General features: G+C 47.3%; 1 protein-coding gene across 1 annotated transcript in view; it reads right to left on the bottom strand.

The window, feature by feature from the left end:
* The window catches only part of PLCD1 (phospholipase C delta 1), a 112,440-nt gene extending 106,938 nt beyond the window's left edge, over positions 1-5,502 (bottom strand). The window contains exon 1 of the mRNA XM_066584643.1: positions 5,380-5,502. Coding sequence (XP_066440740.1) covers positions 5,380-5,404 — 25 coding nt within the window. The 5' untranslated portion in view covers positions 5,405-5,502. The remainder of the gene's footprint in view (positions 1-5,379) is intronic.
* Positions 5,503-22,091: the final 16,589 nt, after the last annotated feature.

Raw genomic sequence — 22,091 nt, 5'->3', positions numbered from 1 at the left:
CTGCGGCGGGTCCAGTTGTAAATCTGTAGGCCTCCAACCATTGATGATATGTATGGCCCTGTGATATATTACAGAGGTACCTTTCCCTCTAAGGGTGACGACCCACTGGTGTTTCCGAATTTGCTGCGTTTTTTTTTTCTCCAGGTGTCTATGGGGCTTTCTAATGTTAAAAACGCATCGCGGCAAAATCGCAATTTACTGCGAAATCGTAATTTTGCGCAATGTAATTTTAACATTAACAAGTCCCATAGACCCCGGGAGAAAAAAACGCTGCGAATTTCACAATGAAACAGAACTGTAGCGGGCGATCACCCTAAAGGATAAAACGAGGCCTTGTGAAGGGATCAGTGTGGTGGAGCCGCATGGACTCACGGGGACTCGGAGCCTGTATGCTGCTTTCACACGGGCTGCAAAATCGCGCTACTCGATAGCGATGTGACAGCGCTACAGAATTCATTTCTCGCATGAGTTAATCGCATGTAGCAGCGACGCGACATTTTTCACAAGAAAAAAGCATCACTAATGCTACAAAATAGCGTGCACAAAGCTGCGATCTCGCGGTCGCCCGTGTGGAGGAGGCCTCAGTGCGCCCTTTCCACAATGAAAGACGGCTTCCATTGACTTCAGTAGAAGCCGTCCGTGTGGACCCGCGCAAAATCATGGAATCATGGCAGGCCGCGATTTCTTCTCTGCAAGCCGAAAATCACAATCGTCCACACATGAGATCTGGTATTCCCATAGCATGCTATGGGCTGTATTTGCTGCAGAATCCAGGGGCGAAAGCTGTTCCGGATTCCGCAATGCAAATCCGCCCGTGTGCAGGCGGCCCTATGAAAATATTATATTAATACATCTGCACCCATCATAAATGCAGCGTATAGCACCATATACTAAAGTGCACAACGCATCCTCCTAGCTGAGCGGCTAAAGGCAGTGATGTCCTACGGCTCCATAGACACAGAAATATATGTCATCCATTCACAAATAAGGCGGGCGCCTGCAGTGCGATGCCGCTCATCCCGCTCATCCACCCCCGTGTGACAGCAAGAACAATCCAAGTGTAGAAGAGCAAAATACTGCAGAGTCACATCCTTTCTATAGACGCCACTGAGTGACATCTCAAATATATGGAAGTAAAACCGCAGGGAGTCTGAAGAATACTGTAGCTGGATCACTAGATACTTATATTACTGGGAGCACCTAAAAGTAGTCCGTGACCCTGCGTGTCCAGTAATCCTGGAAGACGGAACCGGGGTGCGTGACTTATTTCACTCTGCTATTATGTGGCACTATACACAATATCCAGAGGGTGAAGACCTACCTGCACACGGCTGTAACAGGTATGTTGGTCAGATGTAGGTAAAGCTGAAGCAACATACACGGGCGAACGCGTTATCGGTCCGAGAAACTCTAGCCAACATCGAGCTCGCAAACACACGATTTTCCCCGTGATTGTGATGCGTTCGGCGTCGCTGCGAGAGAAGAATCTCCCATGTGAATACAACCATCGGAAATAATGGATTATTATTACGAACGCATATTCTGTGCGTCTCACAATCGCGTGGCGCTCATCACTCGCCGTTTGTCTCGCTCATGTAAATACTTCCAAATGCCAGTGAATTTCTTGTGTGAATTCAGCTCTTTGCAAAACGCACAAAACTGGCAGCGAAATCGACCGCATTGTTCTCGATGCATTTAGTTACATATGCGATGCTGCGAGATAGACGGATCACAGCAAGTTCGATTTTTCTGCGAATCCGCAGAAATCTCACCTATTGCTTTCAATGGGTGAGAAATAAGTTGCACCGCCCTCAGGTACATGCCAGGTTCATGTGAATGCCATTTTTCTTGCAAATCAAAACGAACTCGCAGTGAACATCGCAATTTTACAAGCGTGATATCGGTCCGATATTTCACTCACCCGTGTGGATGCATCATCTGTGCTTTCACACAAGCGAATGCGATGCCAGTCCAAGAAAAACACACCGCAACTCTTCTGCATCATGTGATTTTCATGCGTGTAAAAACTGCCTGTTGTTTGAGTGCGATGTAGAAAATAATAATGGGCGATTTGGACCCAAAGAAGGACACTGCAATATTTCAATCTTCGATCATCGGTCCGAGAGAAAAACCCCTCATGAATAAACACATTGAAGTAATCTGTTCTCACCATACCCGACCGTATCGCAATCGGTCAGGTATTGCGCATGAAACTTGTCCATGTGACTGCACCCAGATCAATGCGCTGTGATGCGTGCCATGTACATATAGATAAAAGGGCCGGCCATAAAGAGTGAACAAACAGGAATTCTCTCCAGTTGGAATGGAGGCCCTGGGGTATGCGGGGATATCTCTCACATGACTGGTGATGGGAGGGACAGGTATGTAGTTGGGGGAGGCGAGCCAGAAAGTATTTACTAACAGGCCAAGTTTTACATAATGTATTATCTCATTCTCTCACTCCTGCGTTAGGGTCAGTTTACGATTTCCAGCTCTCTGCTTCATTGTTGAAGGGGCGAAACTGAAATAAAACATTAAAAAACGGATCCATTGTTTTTCCCCATTGATTCTAATGGGGTTTAAAAAAAAAAAAGAACTCAGTGGAAGCCGTCCAACCCGCAACCCTACTGCAATGACATTGTGGAAAGGTTGCGGGTTCCCGCATCATCGCCTAATGACGGAGCGGGAAAAGCAGGGACTTAAAAAAAAACAAAAAACTGCACTGTGACGGTTTGCTGTGTGGACCATCCGCAGTACAGAAAAGAAGGAAAGACAGGAACGCGTGGATGCCGGCTGGGCACGGGATTGGATTCTACTGCTGGCTCCCGCATGCATCCGACCCGGTCGTGGAGCCGGCCTAGATACCCCATTACAAGCAATCAGTTCATGTGTGTTTTGTTATTGTTTTAGTGATTTTTGTGTCGGCCGTTCTTTTTGTTCCCCTTTAGGAAAATTACGGAGTTTAGTTTTATGGAAATGATGCCTAATCACCCCCTAAATCCCTACAGATCACTCCCATAGGCCAGTTTCACATGTCTGTAATATGGTTGTGTTAGGCCGCTCTCACACTAGAGTCTTTTTACTGCAATTGGCGTGGTGTCCAGAGCGCCGTGCTAACCGCGGTACAAGCCGCCATTGATTTCAGTGGGGCCTCACAAACAGGCGCTCGAATACGGTGTTTCTAATGCAGCGTTTTTTAAGCACTGTTTTCTCTATTTTCGTGTTTTTAATGCGCCTCATCACCCGTCACAATGATGGGGTGCGTTAGAAAGCGTTGTCAAACGCGGTACCACGAGTTCAAAGACGCTGCTCTGTGTTTCATCAATACTTGATTTGCATTTGTCTCCGTATTATCGCAGCTTTTGTAAAGCACATCCTCATATAAATCGTTTCATAGATTTCCATTAGCTCCGTATTACGGTCTGCAGAACGCGGATTACATGTGAGGCAGCCATAAACACTACTAAGGGCTGTCTCCCATGAGAGTATGGGAGTTGCACATTATGTGCACACGTTTTGTGCGTGTAATAGGCATTATCAACATAGCATAGGCGAGATGCCAGCGGCGAGCTACCCGGTGGCGACGTCAGCGCTCATGCAGTCGTTTAGACGATTGTCGGCCCATCTAAATGGGACATAAGAGGGGGGGGGGGGCGCTACTAACGGGCCACTGCTGTGTGATTGTCCCCCAGGCTAAAATTCGCCAGCCCATGCTCATCATTGTGCGCTAAGGGCTCATTCACATCAGCACTTGTCGGTTCCATGTTCCTTCTTCATTATTATGAGCAGGTAAACAACACTCAGTAGCCGAACAGCGATGGAACCGAATGGCACGGAACGCACCGCATTGACTATAATGGGGTCTGATCGGATTCCGGCGAGCTAGGATGAATTTGCGCTGCCTGCAGCAACGTTTTGTTCTGCTTTTTAATGGAACCTCCGATACTGATCATGGCGGCCCTGCCTATATCAGCTGCAGGAATCCCTCTGGTAGTTTGCTACAATGTATCAGTGTGGAGTCCCTTCTGTTACACTCCATACAATTGTATCCACTTCTCAGCTGAGAGGATCACAGGGCAGTAAACACACAAATAAACCCCAGGGGGACTAAATAAACAGAGTTCACATTAGCATTTTTAGTGGATCCTGTTTTACAAAAAAACGGAACTGAACAAAACCAAAGTGAAACATAAATGAATGGGAAGCCTTCATTCCCTTTTTTGTGGAACTGTCAAACGGATCCTTAAAAACACAAGGAGAGTATGTTTTCTGTTCATTCATTTCTGTTTCACTTCCGTTTTTCATCATTCTAGACAGATCCGTATTTTGGACGGCTTTGGCTTATTTAACTCTCACATCGTCTCCGCAAATGCTCAGAAATAAAACTCAATACAAAAATGAAGAGCGAATCAAAATGGATTGCTTCCTTTTTTTCAGTCTACCATTGACTACAATAAAATAAATTGTTTTTTATCTAAATGGAAACAAAAGTGTCGCAGTTTGTACTTCTGTTCCAGTGTAAAAAAAAACGGAGTGGAGACGGAAAACTTAGAAACAGATTGAAACTCAATGCATTTCTATGGGCAGGAAAACTGAAAAGTTTTCCTTACGGTTTGCTGTTGCCGCGACGGCACAGCTAGACAAAAAGGTAAAGTGCTGGTGTGAAATAACCCTAAAATAAAGCTTTTTAATAAAAACCCTGAAACCACTTTTTTTCCCCTTACGAAGTTCTGTGTTATTATCAGCGCATCTATAATAACCCGTACGATAAAACCGACACAAGATTTATCTTACAAGCCGAATGCCGTAAAATATTAAGAATAGTAAGTTGTATTTTAGGAGGAGTCGCTCAGCGGAAAAGATAGTTATTAGGTTCATACAACTCCGTATCCAGACGGCCCTGGAATCTCTTCTGTCAACAATAATCGTTCTTCTGCGCAGTGAAGTACCGCTGACTGCGAACCGTTTAGCTCCTACAACATAGATTCCTACGTTTAAGCAAAGAATAAAAAGGGTTAATTCCGGCTGACCTAGTTTCTATATAAAAGCATGCCAACCGTGCAAACGCACGAGAATTAAGACATCAGCTGAATGAGTTCGCCGTGCAGCGTAATCCACATTTAGCTCCATTTGTCATATGTGGTCACCTACAAAAATATCACAATGCGTAATCTGTGGTTTCCTATAAAGGTCCGCAGGACACCGCAAGTTATCACAATGCAGAACTAAAGAGTCAAATGACAAATTCACCTCTGCTACATCTGTATATGATATCTGCGGATCCTAAAAGGGTAGGACCACCTTCATAACTGCTTCTCTTTGGAAGCATGAAGTTCTGGGGATCCCCAGGCCTGGCACGTCTGGTAGTGGTGCACTTACTTGGTGGTAAGCCATTGGACTCCATTGTGCAGGCAGTCTATGGGGCGCAGGTCACATAGAGGAGGCGTCTGGCTGAGGGTTGTGTTGCTGTCATGGGTCCTGGCTGACTGTGACACATTTGGTCCGGCAGTAAGCTTTTCCCCAGTGCTCTGAACACGCCCAGCCCGTCCATCCAGTCTGTGCACATCAGGCGGCAGCACAGAGGCGCTCTGTTCTCTGTTACAACATGTCAGCTTAGAAACTCCAGCTCATCCGCTCAGATGGCTCCTGGACATTATCTACAGTGGGACAGACTGTATGTGGACATCCATTCTGCATGACCAACCCGAGCCGATACAAAGGAGTAAAGAAGAGGAAAAGAATGAAAAGTTTTTAGTCTTGCGAAGAAACTTCTGAAAGGGCCACATGATGACCTGTATACGTTACCGAACCTATAGTGCAATCACCTTAAAGGACACGGGGGCGCTGCAGACCTGGAGAAGGAAAGGTTCTGTCTGCAGAGGTGTCAGGGCTTCATGTGAAAGTGTGAAATAGAGAACTCAGGAGCTTCTTTACTGGAAGAGCTGTGAATCTGTACAAATAAGGGTCCACGACCGTCACGGGACACGCCGCAGGAGTACTGCGGTGATAAACAAAATGCGCCCGCTGGTGATCGCGGAAAAACGCGCGTTTTCCCACAGTCTCCATTAATACTATGGAGACCTCCCGTGGCGTATATTCACGGAAAATAGAACATGCCACATTTTCTTTACCGCTAGCATAAGTCTGCGGTAAAATTCCGCATGTTGGCATCGGCTGGCAGAGAAGCTATTATGCTCAATAGAACCCAATAGCTGCGGAATTCCACTGCGGATTTATACCACGGGCACTGCGGTACAAATCCGGTCATCGGCATCAGCCCTAACACCTGAATGTGTGGAATAGACTCCTTAGGAGTTGGCTCATTAGGCTGCATGTCCACGAGCGATGATCCGCCGGCTGTGTGAAGCTTTCCATAGCATTGCTAGGGAAAGCGCAGGCGTCCACGAGCGGAGAATCATAGCAGTTCTCCACTTGCGGGATTTAAATCCCGGCATATTGCGATTTGCTGCGATTCTCCGCAGTGAGCCTATCTATTAGATATTAGATAGGCCCGCCGCAGAGACCTGACAGCGCCCCCCTCACCCCCTGCTTTGTAATATCGCTAGTGATATTCCGCCTCGGCCGTGGACAGGGGCCTTAATGTAAGGTCTTCTTCATACGGGCGTATATCCAACTACGCCCGCCACTACAGAGCGTCGCTGCGCAGGAACAAGGTAAAAAATCTTTATCTTTTTCTGACGGAGTTTGAAAAAAAAAAAAACAGCAGGAAAATATTATTAACAGGTGAGAATACCGCTAGAGAAACCATTAAAATCAGTGCTTTAGTGTCGCCCCGTTACGCGTCCATCACTATCACAGCCACAGAATGGGACACAATCACGCCCAACTGTGTGGAATGGACATCTCAGGAGTTGGTTCTCTACTGTAAGGGCTCATTCACACGGCCGGATCCATAAATCCTGCGGCAGTCCAGCAGCATTTTACTGGTCTGTGTGAGCCAGCAGAGACCGCATATGGCAGCGAGCGCAGATGACCGCGTATCTCACGCTCGTGGTCATGCACAATGGGACTTTCTTTTTTATCCCCCTCTGTTTTATAGCGGGGTTGCATATAAATTGGCGCCCATACGGAATGTATTGTGTATGGTCAGCGTTTGCATATGCGCTCATACATAAGTATAGGGCTCACGCTGCGTGGTACGGAGAACTAGAGCGTGCTGCCATCTATTTCTCGTGCGTATCTACACACAGTGTCTACACGCTTACGTACATGGATCAGGGAAAGTCTATTTACTGTCATTGACTCCATTCACCGCGTGTCACGCGGCTGTAAAATGTGCCTAAATCACGGTCTGTGCAGTAGCACCTCAGGAGCTGGGAATGCGTGGAATAGACACCCAATCAGCTGGTTCTTTACTGTAAGGCCTAATGCACACGGGCCAATTACATTACGGAATCCAGAGCGGGCGTCCGCCTCCGTATTCCGCAGCAAATGCTGCCCATAGACCTGCTATTAAAATGCGCTTTTCCATATCCACAAGTGAAAATGAATTGCGATTTTCTGCTCGCGGGTGGAGAATCGTGGCATGCTCTATTTGAGCGTGGATTCCATGTGGGCAGCTTCCATTGGATCTGTGTCATCACCTAGTGACGGTGCAACACAATCTGTACTGCGCATGTGCCTGGCGCGCCGGCTGGCACATCCGCAGCACAGATCCGGACAGCTAAGCAGGGGTCTCTGGCCAGGCGCCATGGTGGATTTCGCTGCAGGATCCCACATGCTGAATACGACCCGGCCATGTGCATTTGGCCTAAGAGCTGTGAATGTGTGGAAAACACACCTCAATAGCTGGTTCTTTGCTGTAACAGTTGCAAATGTGTGGAATAGACTACCAAAGAAGTTGGTTCTTTGCTGTAAAAGCTGTGAATTCGTATGTGGAATAGTGAACTTAACAGCTGACTCTTTACCATACAATTTGTGAATGTGGAAAAGCCACCTTAGGAGCTGGTTCTTTACTGTACGAGCTGTGAATCTGTGGAATAGACACTTCAGAAGCTGATTCTTTGCCATACAACCTATAAATGTGTGGAATAGACATCACAGGAGCAGGTTCTTTACTGTAAGAGCTGTGAATCTGTGCACTAGTCATCTTAGAAGGTGGTTCTTTACCACAAAACCCGTGAATGCGTAGACCAGACACTTCAGAAGTGGGTTCTTTACTGTAAGAGCTGTAAATGTATGGAATATACAATGGTTCTTTACTGAAAAGCTGTGAATCAGTGGAATAGTCACCTCAACATTTGGTCACAGTAGCAATAAGGTGACAACTACAAAAAAAAAGGGAAAACCATTTCTTTGAACTAAATGACATAAAAGGCTGTGTTCACACCTGCGTTGGGGTCAGTTCAGGGTTTGCATCTCTTTGGAGGAGAGAAACTGAAATAAAACGGGATCCATTTTTTCCCCATTGATTTCAGTAGGGTTTGAACACCGGAAAGGCTTCCGTTTGCTTCCATTCCATCACATTTTCGGTTTTTGGATGGACAAATAACGCCGCAGACTGCGCTTAGACTGGAATATACAATAAAGGTCAAGTTTATATTATATCTACATGAGTGCTGGTGGTAATCTTGAGTCTTGGAACACTAAGTTACGGTGTTGTTCAGAGAGGTGACCGAGAGGCATGGAGGCTCTTTTATCCTGTTGTACCGCCTCTAGCTTGGATACAAGATGTAATACAGGGGGCATGAAGGCTCTAGTACCCTGTTGTACCGCCTCTAGCTTGGGTACAAGATGTGATACGGGAGGCATGGAGGCTCTAGTACCCTGTTGTACCGCCTCTAGCTTGGATACAAGATGTGATATGGGGGGCATGGTGGCTCTAGTACTCTGTTGTACGGCCTCTAGCTTGGATACAAGATGTGATACGGGCAGGCATGGAGGCTCTAGTACCCTGTTGTACCGCCTCTAGCTTGGATACAAGATGTGATACAGGTGGGCATGGTGGCTCTAGTACCCTGTTGTACCGCCTCTAGCTTGGATACAAGATGTGATACAGCAGGCATGGAGGCTCTAGTACCCTGTTGCACCGCCTCTAGCTTGGATACAAGATGTAATACAGGGGGCATGAAGGCTCTAGTACCCTGGTATACTCCTAGGTCTCTTCCTGGTATACTCCAAGGAAGGCTCTGCTCCCCGGGTATACTGGAATGCCTTAATTCCTTGTCATTGTTGGGTGGAGTTCAGCTTTATCGCTGTTCTCTCCCTGTATTTATATTGGCATGTAACCCTCACCTGGTATACATATTATTCACACCTCTAAGTAGTCACATAAAGCAGCAGCCTATCCAGTTTGAGTTCCATTAGCTGCACAACCCTCCTCATCATCACTTCCCCCTTTCCCTATACTTTAGATTCCTGGCACCAGAGAAAATGAGATATTCCGAGCTTTATGTGTGATCTAAGGAAGATATGTTCTTGCGTGTCTTCTAGACATCCTAAGTGTCCCAGACCCTAAGGCCTCATGTCCACGGGGAAAATCGGGCCCGCTACGGATTCTACATGTAGAATCTGCAGCGGGTCCCTCCTGCCCCGCGGACGTGAGCGCTGAAAATACGAATAAATAAGAATTTACCTATCCGTAGCGGGCGGCGAAGCTCTGCTCTTCCTCACGGCCGGATCTTCTTTTTCGGCCGGCGGATGAATTCCTGACGCCGGCGGCACGTCGCCGGCACGTCGTCGACGTGCCGCGCGCATGCGCCGGGCACATCCGCCGAGCCGAAGCAAGGGAGATGCGGCCGTGAGGAAGAGAAGAGCTTCCCGGCCCGCTGCGGGTGAGTAAATGCTTTTAATTCCTATTTTAGGTCTCCCGCGGATCCGGACGGCTTCCATAGGCTTCAATAGAAGCCCGCGGGAGCCGTCCCCGCGGGAGACCCGCACGAAAATGGAGCATGGTCCAGATTTTTTCATGCTCCATTTTTTTTTAAATCCCTTTTATTGACGATCCGCGGGTATTTATGTACCCCGCGGGTGGTCAATGCATCCCTATGGGGTGCGGATCCGCATGCAGGAAATCCGCTGCGGATCCTAAATCATATTTTCCCCGTGGACATGAGCCCTAAATATCAGGTACCAACTCTAGTGTCACCTCCTCCATCCTATCTAATCCCAAATGGCCCAACCACTGAGATGGCCTTCACAGCTTGGAAACTTCCTCACCAGCAGACTCTCCTGGGGTGACCCAACTCATGTATGTGTCTCTGGATGCAGCCGTTTGCCTTTTTCTCCCTCTTCCTTCAGTGCAACTTGCTCTTCTGCCAACACACTAAACAGACACCATTCTTTATCTAACCCAGACCGCCATGAAGACTTCTTCCAGTACATTCTCCTCATTCAGCTGCTATCCCTAATGCCCCACTCAGTGTCCCCCATACAGTAATAGGTCTAGTGCCCTCACACAATAATCACTCCATTCCTCCACTGTGCCCACTACAAAATAATGTCCCCTTATACCCCAGCAGTAATATAAACTCCTTTGTTTCCCCTGTTATTTCCTGACTGCCCTGTTTAAAGCCCTGTCCGACACTGTCACTCCTAGTTTAATGACCAGGTCTTGTATATATGGCAGCACACATACTGCCCCTGTGGTACACATCCATGGTCCTGTTCCTCTAAACCCTTCTCTCTGGTTTCGGTGCAGGAGAGAAGGGTACATAAGAGTAGGACTGTGGTTGTGCACCAGGGGGGCATCATGTATTCAACGCTTGGTCATTAAATAAATGCACCTTTACATGGGGTGATTACCACCCAAATAATCGCTGGAACCATACTCATTCCCTGTACAAGTGGCCACCGACAGGCCACTGAGCGACAAGTTGCTCACTTGTCAAAGTTGTTTGGTTTTTAGTAGAGCTAAAACCATGTGACTCTCGGCCGTGTAAACAGGCAGTCGTTCATCTATGCTTGACATCCTGTTTGCAGTGAATGGAGGCGATCTCTGGCCCGCTCTGCCTCCATTCACAGAACAACTGTCGCTCCTGTGATTTAAGGGTCTGCTGTGACCCGCTTATGGGCCCGGCCATTGTGCCATGTAAAGGTTAGGATGGGGCTTATAGAAGAATCAGTAATAGGGCACTTAGACTTTGTGCCTCCCCCGTTTTGCTTCCAGGTTTTCAACTGTTCTCACATCCAAAGGATACAAACATTTGCCCAATGGTTAAAGCGGCCGTGATGAGGCTATATGTGTGGGCATGGTATGGCACTACATGGGCACTTTATGAATAAGTCCAACTATGGCATTCTCTGAGGCCTCTTTGGCAATATGTGGGCAAGGTGTGAAACTCCCAAAAACATTGTTTGGCAGTATTTGGGCATAGTATGCCACTATGTGACCTATGAAAGTATTATGGCTCTATGTTAGGAAGATATGGCGCTCTACGGCCACTGCTTGACACCAGGGACTAAATGGTACTCAGTGGGGGCTATTTACCTTTATGTCGGCACAGTATGGCACTACCGCGCAGAAATACAGCTCATTGTTACCGCTTAATGCAGAAAACACTTTACACAGTGAGACCTTTTTCATCATGCGCTGCCGCCTGGAGTTGTTTCTTAGGCCTCCCTCACAGGCGTCGCCGCGTTTTACTTTTGTTTTTAGCACTTCTGATCATCGATGAGGAGCGCTAAACGCCCAAAAACAGTCTCCGCTCGCAAGGCCGTGTGAGACGCTCCATTGAAAACAACGGAAGCCTCTGACAGGGTTTAGCGCAATGCGTCAGTGTGAGGGAGGCCTTATACTCAGGATTTCTCCAGTTAAAGGGAATGTCTTATATTCATCTGATTGCATAGAATCCTTTTATATGGACTTTGTTACCTATATTTGTCCTAATTATAACCATATAATGAAACATTTCCCATTTTTTTAAATCCGTTTTTGTTTTCTGGTTGTAATATTTTTGTTCCATTGTCTGAACACGACTATAGAGGCAGACATCCTGCCTTATCTGCAGTTACCAGCATTTAGAAATATGCTTTAGAGCAGCCTCATGGGCCATTCATACAATGGGCAATGCTTTATATGGGAGAGTGTTGTGGGCATACTCTGGCCTGTGCAGGGAGGAGGTGCAGACGTATGGGAGAGTGCGGTGGGCATACTCTTTGACTGCTACAGGGAGGGGTGGGAGGTGAGCTGTAACCAACACTTATAAACTTCTATGGGAGAATGCTGTCGGCATGCACTCTGTTCTGCGCAGTAAAGGGGAAGATGTGAGCTGTGACTATTTCCTAAAGACGTATATGGGACAGTGCTGTGGGCAAGCTATGTGACCTGTGCAAACAGGAGGGGGAGGTAAGCTGTGACCAGCACTTGTTGATGTCTATGGGAGAGTACTGTGGGCATGTTCTGTCACCTTTGCAGGGGTCATTTTACAAGGAGGGGGGGGAGGTGAGCTGTGACCATTGCCTATTGTGAATGATGGCTCCTGTGTCATCTATATGTAAATGTGTCACCTCTCCCTGTTCTCCTCCTACCTGTGATGATAATTAGAAGACGATCACTAAAAACCTTTAATAAAAATGATTACTCTAAAACCGTAACTAATACAAGAGGTCCTGTTTTTGATGACACATTTCCTTTAAGAGGAAGAAAAGCCTAATTCACCAGTGCGGCCTGCAGATTGCTACAGTAGCATTTCTGGAATTACTCTGAGCAGATACTGGAGGCTTTGATGAAAATAGGAACTCCTAAACCCGTCTGACTGCTCCGCCACACCCTCGCTGAGTGCCTGACGGGTCTTTCCCTCACTGGCCTAAAAATACTGTAGCAAGTACAAGTGGAATTCATGCTGGGCAGAGAAGAGAGTTGTAGGCAGCGACTAGGCAGGGTGCAGAATGAGCTACACAGGAGCCGGCGGCTCCCAGCAGTGAGACGCTGCAGGAACAGAGTAACCCCACAGTAACAAACTGCAAAACTGGAGGACAGCGCTGCTTGTTACTATGGGGCGAGTCTGATGAGTAACTCATGAGGAATGTGGGAGGAAGTAACCGTACAGTCATCCTCATCCTCTGCTGTAGTTCTGGTTGGTATATCTAGCTGTAGTCTGAGGCTCTGGGTGAGCTCAAGCTGTGGAATGTGTAGCTTTAAGGCTCCCATCCACGGGCGATTGTGCATTGCATTACTTGCGGCGATAATCTGGCCGTGAGTAACACAATGCACGCTTTCCATAGCGGTGCAATGGAAAGTGCAGCCCCCTGTCCACGAGCGGAGAATCATAGCGATTCTCTGCTCGCGGGACGCACATCGCAGCATGCCGCGATTCTGCGTGGTGAGCCTATCTATCCGATAGGCTCACCCCTGAGACCTCTCAGCGCTCCCCCCGCGTCCCCCATGGCGGAGTATCACTGGCGATATTCTGTCACGGTCGTGGACAGGGGGCCTTACTCTGCATTGAAGAATCCCTCCAACTTTGACAAGGTCAATAACAATAGGCAGTCTCCCTATACTCTGCCTGTGCAGAAAGCAGCAAGACAGCAGAATACCCACACCACAATGGCTTAGTGAATAACCAGCACCAGAACCAAGCTCATAGCATAAAGACAGCACCAGAACCAAGTTCTGTGTTACGGATATGGGAGTGTGGATCAATTGGACCAACCAACCAGGCCAAACCTGTCCTGGTGTGGTTGGTAGCTGACTCCTACTGTAAGAGGGACAGTTACCAGGGGAAAAAAAAAAAGAGACTGACCCTTGGCTGCAAAGTGGAATGGAAGACGCCTACCTACAAGCAAGGCAATCGCCCTGATAAGGGCAGCCCTGCACTGGAACCTCGGGTCTTACTATCCCTGATGTGGTAGCAAACGTAGGAACTGGCAGCAGACAGAGAAGCACACAGAGGCAGGAAAGGACAAGGGCAAACCATAGGCAGGAACGGGAACTGACAAAAAACAAATGTACACAAAGAAAGATATACAAGGAGGCTTACAAGAAACAGATCAGACTGAGCACACAGACGTAGGCGACCTGAGAAAGCTGCATCTCTGAACCTAACACACACCCATTCTGAGGCAAAGAGGAAGTGCCACAAGCCACCTTAAATAGAGGAGTAATGCCTATTAACCCCACAGGTGAGCTGAGAGCCAGAGACCTGGTTAACCCTCTCTGGACAAAAGCAGACATATAGGATCCATAGACACAGAGAGAGCAGGGTGACGCTTGCAGCTGCCCAGAACCACATAAGGGTGGCAGACACGAGTAGTGGACCTTACATTCAGTACATAAATACAGCACCAGAACCAAGGTCCTAACGAATACAGTACGAGGTCTGAAAGAGGCACCTTGGAACATCAGAGGGGAAGAGACAGAGCCAGGAGGAGGATGCATAGAGCTCCACAAGATGCTGCTACATGGAGGAAGAGGGTCAGCTGGCCAGGCGGGACGGGAGAGTGATTGCACCTAACCTGGTGCCCTCCTTACAACCTGGTGGCTGGTGTCCTGTGCAACCCCACGGGTCACACGTAGCAGAGGCCAACCATGATGGTGACGTATTCTTATTCATTATATGGAACAAATCCAAAACACCAGAATAAAAATAAACCGCAGTCTTCATCTCTGTAAGTGGTGATCTGGTGGAAAGGCAATACAGAGCAGCGACAAATTTGCTTGTTTGCTGATCTTTTCATCCGTTGGCATACATTATTACAGTAAAGGTATCCGCACTTGTAGGTGACTGACAATAAGCTGCTGTGTGTACATGAGGAATAGCGCTACTTCAGGCTATTATATAACTTATATATATCATTTTCCATCATTCCCTCTCGAAATCTCTGATTTTCTGGCAGCTCAACTCATAAGTTATTTCCCCTTTCCTGAATCTCCCCTTCTCTCCTCCTCCTTAAACCCCTTCCCCTCTGCTTCATATACACTTCAATAAGCAGCATGAGTCACCCCATTGCTTCCTGTTCTCTGTCTTGTTATACCTGTTACTAGAGACAGACTTTACATGACAGCAGACAGTGGACAGCAACTTAGAAGGAAAGGAGATCTCTGGTGGCCAGCACTGTAGAGGGCTTTATCAGCGCAAAACATCATTTTAGCTAAATAGAAGGATCCGTACTTTTGTTAGTTATCACAGAAACCAATTAATATTAGTGTAAGGCTGCCTGCACACGGCAGAGCTGGATTCCACATGCAGGAGCCCGCAGCTGAATCTGACTTTAACAGCAGCCGGCGTCCGCACGTACTTGTCTCTTTCCCTCTTCATCTGTACTGCGGATGGTCGCGGCGAGCCGCCGTCTGACATGTACAGTACAGATTTTTTTTCAAATCTTTATTTTTCTGTCACCAGGCGATGACATGGAATCTGCGTCCTGTCCACAATGTTAATTGCAGATGGACCGCGGGTTAGGTGGCTTCCATTGACTTCTATGGAAGCCGTCCAAGCAGAATCTGCACAAAAATAGAGCATGCTGTCCGCCGGGCCAAGATTCCCCCCTAGCTTTCCAAAACTGGACAAATAGAGGTATCACCAAACTACACCATTTACTTTCAAAAGAGGGTGTGGCGGCGTTTCCTACTCTACAAAAGAATAAGGACTTACCATCCACAGAAATATTCCGCTACCTACAATTAAAAAATTGGTCAACTTCCCAACTGAAGAACACAAAACCTCCGTACTCCCTCACCCCCTTTGAAACATACTGCCTAAAATACCCACAAGCAAAAGGCCTCATTTCCCAAATTTACTCGAACCTGGTCCACACCAAATTCCGCATACAATTACCTTATGTAACTAAATGGGAGCGGGATCTGGGGGGGGGGGGGGGGTCCTGAGCGAGGAGGAGTGGTCTCAGATATGGAGTTCTACCAACAGTGGGGCCCGCAATATACTAATGCTGAAAACCTCATACAAAGTCCTTCTACGATGGAATCTAGTCCCCACCCGAACTGCGCATGCGGTCCCCGGCTATTCAAAGAACTGCTTCCCTGGTGATATGCTCCATACATGGTAGTCCTGCCCAGGGGGCCAAGCGACTCTGGATTAGGACATATTCCTTAATCTACTCAGTAACGTTCCACAACCTACGCAAAAATCCATGGGAGGCTCTACTGAATAAAAAAATTAAGAATATTTCCCCAAATTCCAGAAAATTAATTTAATTTATTTTCCTAGCTACAAAACAAACTATCGCTCACTCCTGGCGTAAGGCTACTCGGAATGTTTCCGAAGTTAAAAGCCGAATAAATTGGTATCTCATAAATGAAAAACTCACTTCGATAATAGAGGATAAAAGGGATAAACTCATTAGCATCTGGACTCCCTGGATAAACGACACCTTTCCCACAGCGGGGTCGAACCTGTTAATCTAAAACCAGCATACTAAGGTCTCCGCCCCTTGAGATGTGGACCCTCAGAGAAAGAGAGAACCCCTCCCCCCCCCCCCCCCCCCAATCTTCCCTACACCAATCCTTCCCTACCTACATGATGAATTGGCCCTGGCCAGGCCCTTGTTTACTCTTGAGGAATCTCTTTCTCAACAACAACAATGAAAATGCAACGCATGTTAACATCTGATGGTCATTTTTACTTTTTGTTAAAAAACAAACCACATTGATAAAAGGCTGGAAGCCAACATATTGTAACATGATGTACAATCAATTAATAATACTGTTGTCTTTAAATGGAATACTGAAAATTCAATAAAAACTATTGTTGAAAAAAAAAAAAAAGAGCATGCTGAAATTTTTCCTACCGCAATTAGTTTCCACAGGAAGACTCTATTTCCCATAGCATTCTATGGATGGAATTTGCTGCGGATCTGCGGTGCGGACGCCCGCCGCGGACCCCACAATAAAAATCTGTACATGTGCAGGCAGCCTAATAAAGTAATAATCAACCTGAGATTTAAGGGCAACTTGTCACATCACATGTCCACCACAAACTAAGTTCATGGGCTGATAAGATAGGAGGCGCTGAGGTTGGTGGTGGGGGGGTTATACTTACCAGTCTCTCTGTTGCCATTCCGTCAGCCCTGGAAACTGGGGCTTGGTCCATGCATGGGACTCATCGCTGCAGTCCGTATGGGCGCACACGCACTGTTCTCTATGGATGTGCATGGGCACTGACTGCAGACTACACTCCAGAATGCTACATTGTTTTATAACTTGTAAAGTGTGTCATGTAAGAAGGTCCTGTTTTGTCCACAGATTGTCGGTGACCGGGTACGCCAAATTATAGAGTTCGAACTCTGTACACCTAAATATCTGACCTTTGAGAGGGGTCGGATAATTGGCATATGGGAAATGGGGGCATAATATGGTGAAATCTCCTGAAGGACTGGCACAAAGTGCAATGTCAGTCCAGGGACTCTTACACAGTGGACACAGGAAGTCTTCAGTACTCGCAGACCTGGCACAGGTCCCTGCAGAAGAACAACGCCAAGTAAAGACCGTCAAACTGTACCGATGGGAGTTGCTGGTAGACGAGGGACTGTAGCACAGGTCCGAGCAGTGGTTGGGGTCGCAGTCACCCCACGAACAATTGTAAGCTAATTGATACTTGGAGCTGGCTTACATTTTAGGACCGCATGCTGTGTGTTCCGCTTACCCAACCTCCATACCAGCAACGACTAACCTGATGTACTGCTGGACACAACTGGACACATAAATGGAGAACAGTTACATTTAGTGGTGAGTCACGATTATGTCTGGGCAAAGTGATAAGTGTCAACGTGTTGATCGCCATTTTGAAGAAAGGGCCCAACATGCTGTGATTTCAGATCACCACACAGGTCCAACCCCTGGAGTCATGGTTTGGGGATCAATCAGTTGTGACAGCAGGTGGTTGCTGAGGGCACAGTGACTGCCCGCCAGTGTGTGGACAGCATAGTATACCATGTTGGTATACCTTTCATGACCACCTGCCAAAATGGTTTCTTCCAACAGAATAATGCCCGTCCATATACTGCATCCATCAAAAGACACACCTTGCAAGGTGTCATGACCATAGATTGGCCGCGTGGTTCCCAGATGTATCCCCAATAGAGCACGTTTGGGACGCCACAGGTAGTCACATTACATTACATGGCCACCAACCACAAACTGCACAATAACTCCCGGCACAAGTCATGCAGGCAAAGAGAGACTCCAACAAGATATCCCAACACTTATCGATATAATGTCGGCAATGATCCAAGAGTGTATAGGTGCTCATGGTGGGCACACTTATTACTGACACCTTTACAGGTGCTCATGGTGCGCACACTTCTTACTGACACCTTTACTGGGACTCATGTTGGGCACACATCTTACTGACACCTGTACTTGGGCTCATGGTGGGCACACTTCTTACTGACACCTTTACTGGGACTCATGTTGGGCACACTTATTAATGACACCTTTACTGGGGCTCATAGTGGACACACTTCTTACAGTCACATATACCAGGGCTCATGTTGGGCACACTTCTTACTGACACCTGTACTGGGACTCATGTTTGGCACACTTTTTAGTGACAACTTTACTGGGGCTCATGTTGGGCACACTTCTTACTGACACCTTTACGGGTGCTCATGTTTGGCACACTTCTTACTGACACCTATACCAGGACTCATAGTGGGCGCACTTCTTACAGTCACCTATAGCGGGGGGTCATGGTGGGCACACTTCTTACTGACACCTGTACCGGAACTCATGAGGGGCACACTTCTTACTGACCCCTATACCCGGGGGTCATGTTGGGCACACGTCTTACTAACACCTGTACCGGAGCTCATGGTGGGCACACTTCTTACTGATCCCTATACCCGGGGGTCATGTTGGGCATACGTCTTACTGACACCTGTACCGGAGCTCATGGTGGGCACACTTCTTACTGATCCCTATACCCGGGGGTCATGTTGGGCACACGCCTTACTGACACCTGTACCGGAGCTCATGGTGGGCACACTTCTTACTAACACTTGTACCGGGGCTCATAGTGGGCACACTTCTTACTGACACCTATACCCGGGGCTCATGGTGGGCACACGTTTTACTGACCCCTATACCCGGGGGTCATGGTGGGCACACTTCTTACTGACACCTGTACCGGAGCGCATGGTGGGTACACGTCTTACTGACCCCTATACCCGGGGGTCATGTTGAGCACACGGCTTACTGACACCTGTAACGGAGCTCATGGTGGGCACACTTTCTACTGACACCTGTACCTGAGCTCATGGTGGGCACACTTCTTACTGACCCCTATACCCGGGGGTCATGTTCGGCACACTTCTTACTGACACCTGTACCGGAGCTCATGGTGGGCACACTTCTTACTGACACCTATACCTGGGGCTCATGGGGGGCACATGTCTTATTGACCCCTATACCCGGGGGTTATGTTGGGCACACTTCTTACTGACACCTGTACCGGAGCTCATGGTGGGCACATGTCTTACTGACCCCTATACCCGGGGGTCATGGTGGGCACACTTCTTACTGACACCTGTACCTGAGCTCATGGTGGGCACACTTCTTACTGACCCCTATACCCGGGGGTCATGTTGGGCACACGCCTTACTGACACCTGTACCGGAGCTCATGGTGGGCACACTTCTTACTGACACCTATACCCGGGGCTCATGGTGGTCACACGTCTTATTGACCCCTATACCCGGTGGTTATGTTGGGCACACTTCTTACTGACACCTGTACCAGAGCTCATGGTGGGCACACTTCTTGCTGACACCTATACCCGGGGGTCATGGTGGGCACACTTTTTACTGATCCCTATACCCGGGGGTCATGTTGGGCACACGTCTTACTGACACTTGTACTGGAGCTCATAGTGGGCACACTTCTTACTGACACCTATACCCGGGGTCATGGTGGGCACACTTCTTACTGACACCTATATCCCCCCCGGGAAGGCACATGTCTTACTGACACCTCTGCCCAACAGTAATAAACTTTGTCTGAATAATTTCAATTTGCTGTCATTTTCTCTGTGTATGACTCTGTACAGAGTTACCATATTTCATGAAATTCCACCAATTCCTTCTGGGTGTAACACTTTCAATTAGGGGGCCCATAGAGTTCAGACTAATCAGGGCTATCAGAGAGTATCATACGCTGCAGACAAGACTTAGATAACTCAACTTTTATATGTTATTCTTTTTGCATCTTGAAGTTCACAGATATAAATATTTTATAAGAGGACAGCAGAAATGACTATTTGTAATGATGTACTGTATATAGTCGGCTCTTCTCCATAATTCATGCCCTATACCCACCGGACGATGCCAGTACAGGAATGTTTCTCAGAAGTGATCGTAAAAGTGAATCGGCCGCACTTAATGTAGAATACGAGGGACCCAAATCCATTAAGGACTAATTGTAGTTCATTATTCATCATTTCTTTTAGAGCTGTGACTCTGAGATCTAATAAACACTATCTGATTATACTCGGTGCACTGGATTGTTTGGGCCGTTTACTTCCAGGTTGTGAAATAAATGAAAGAATAAAAGGGAGGAATTTAAACTGTATTGTGGGGATTAACTCCTCAATGAATTAAGATCCAGGAAGGCAATGCATCCATCAATGTCAGCGGTGGATTCCGTGTCATGGGTAGGTGGTGTCACAAAATAGAATCAGGATTCGATGCTGCAGAAGGAGTTACAAAAATGTGCAATGTTTATTCACAAACGAAATAAAGAAAGTAAATAGCGTTGTAATAACAAGCAAGAGAGATAAAACAGGCAGCAAATTTTTGGTGCAAACAAATAAACTTTATGCCTCCATAGGGATGCAGAATAGTTACCCCATCATCTCACAAAAGGTGCGACGTTTCGACCTCAACATTCGGTCTTTGTCAAGCTCTTGACAAAGACCGAATGTTGAGGTCGAAACGTCGCCACTTGTGAGAAGATGCGGTAACTATTCTGCATCCCTATGGAGGCATAAAGTTTATTTGTTTGCACCAAAAATTTGCTGCCTGTTTTATCTCTCTTGCTGTACTCCTATGGGACTTGGATTCAATCCCGGTACAGGCGTGCAATACATGCTCTTTGGAAGAGATTTTTTGGTTCCCCCCCTTATGGGTTGTGGCGAGTGCTGCTGGCTTCTATTATATTTTCTTGTAATAACAAGCAAGTCATTTATCTTGTAGGCCGCCTGCACACGGAGGCGGGTTAGATTCCGCATGCGGAATCTGGCCCTTGCAGCAGCGGCATCAAGGGCCGCGGATCGGACAACTTCCATTTACTTCGATGCAGGCAGAATCCCTTTTTTCCATAACACACTATGGCAGGTATTTGCTGTGGAATCCGGAGGCGGACGTCCGCTCTAGATTCCGCAATGCAAATCCGATTGTGTGCAGCCGGCCTTACTGTAGATTTACCCAATGCTAACTACAGCTAACGAAGTCCAAGGATCAATAATATTCTATGCACAATACAAAATAACAGTAATGCGGAAAGCAGTATCAATAAAGCTGTAAACGGATCAGCCCTCTTAGACAGATCTATAAATCAAACATGCCTTCTTCTATTGGACGCTACTACTGGCAACGCAGCACACTTCAGATACAGCATTTGAACTCCAGACGATATGTCTATGTTCTTACTCACAGCAGGCCTGCTGGCTAAGTATTTCGTCCTTGTCTGTGTGCTCACCTATTTGTTGGAGGCCGGTCCCACTTACACTTGTGTTGTGTGGGAGTCACCACTTTCACTGGCCCAGGCTGCCTCAGGTCAGGAGTATCACTCCAGCACATCATCCTAGTTTCCAGCAGATTGTGGCTCTAGCACAGTTACTTTCTTTTGTTAGTAAGCAGTCTCTGAGTTCTTTGGTCAGCACTCTCTCTGGCCTCCATAACAGCCTCTCTCCCTTCCAGGGGTCCAGATTCCCACTGCCCTTTCCAGTGCTTCTCCAGCCTTAGCTCCTCTGCAGACCATTGCACCTCTCCAGCAGCACATCCTCTGCAGACTAGTATACCGTCTTCTGCAGCTCTCATAAACAGTCCCTGCTGCTCTCCCATGTGACACAGCAATAATTGTCCTTTATATAGCCAAAACTCAAGCCACCAAAAAGTCCCATTGAGCATGCTCAGTTCAGTTCAGTTTGGAGTGGCCATCTTGGTGATCCATAATAAAG

The sequence above is a fragment of the Eleutherodactylus coqui genome, chromosome 12 (assembly GCF_035609145.1).
Source record: "Eleutherodactylus coqui strain aEleCoq1 chromosome 12, aEleCoq1.hap1, whole genome shotgun sequence".
Taxonomy (NCBI): domain Eukaryota; kingdom Metazoa; phylum Chordata; class Amphibia; order Anura; family Eleutherodactylidae; genus Eleutherodactylus; species Eleutherodactylus coqui.
This window is presented reverse-complemented; position numbering and strand designations above follow the sequence as displayed.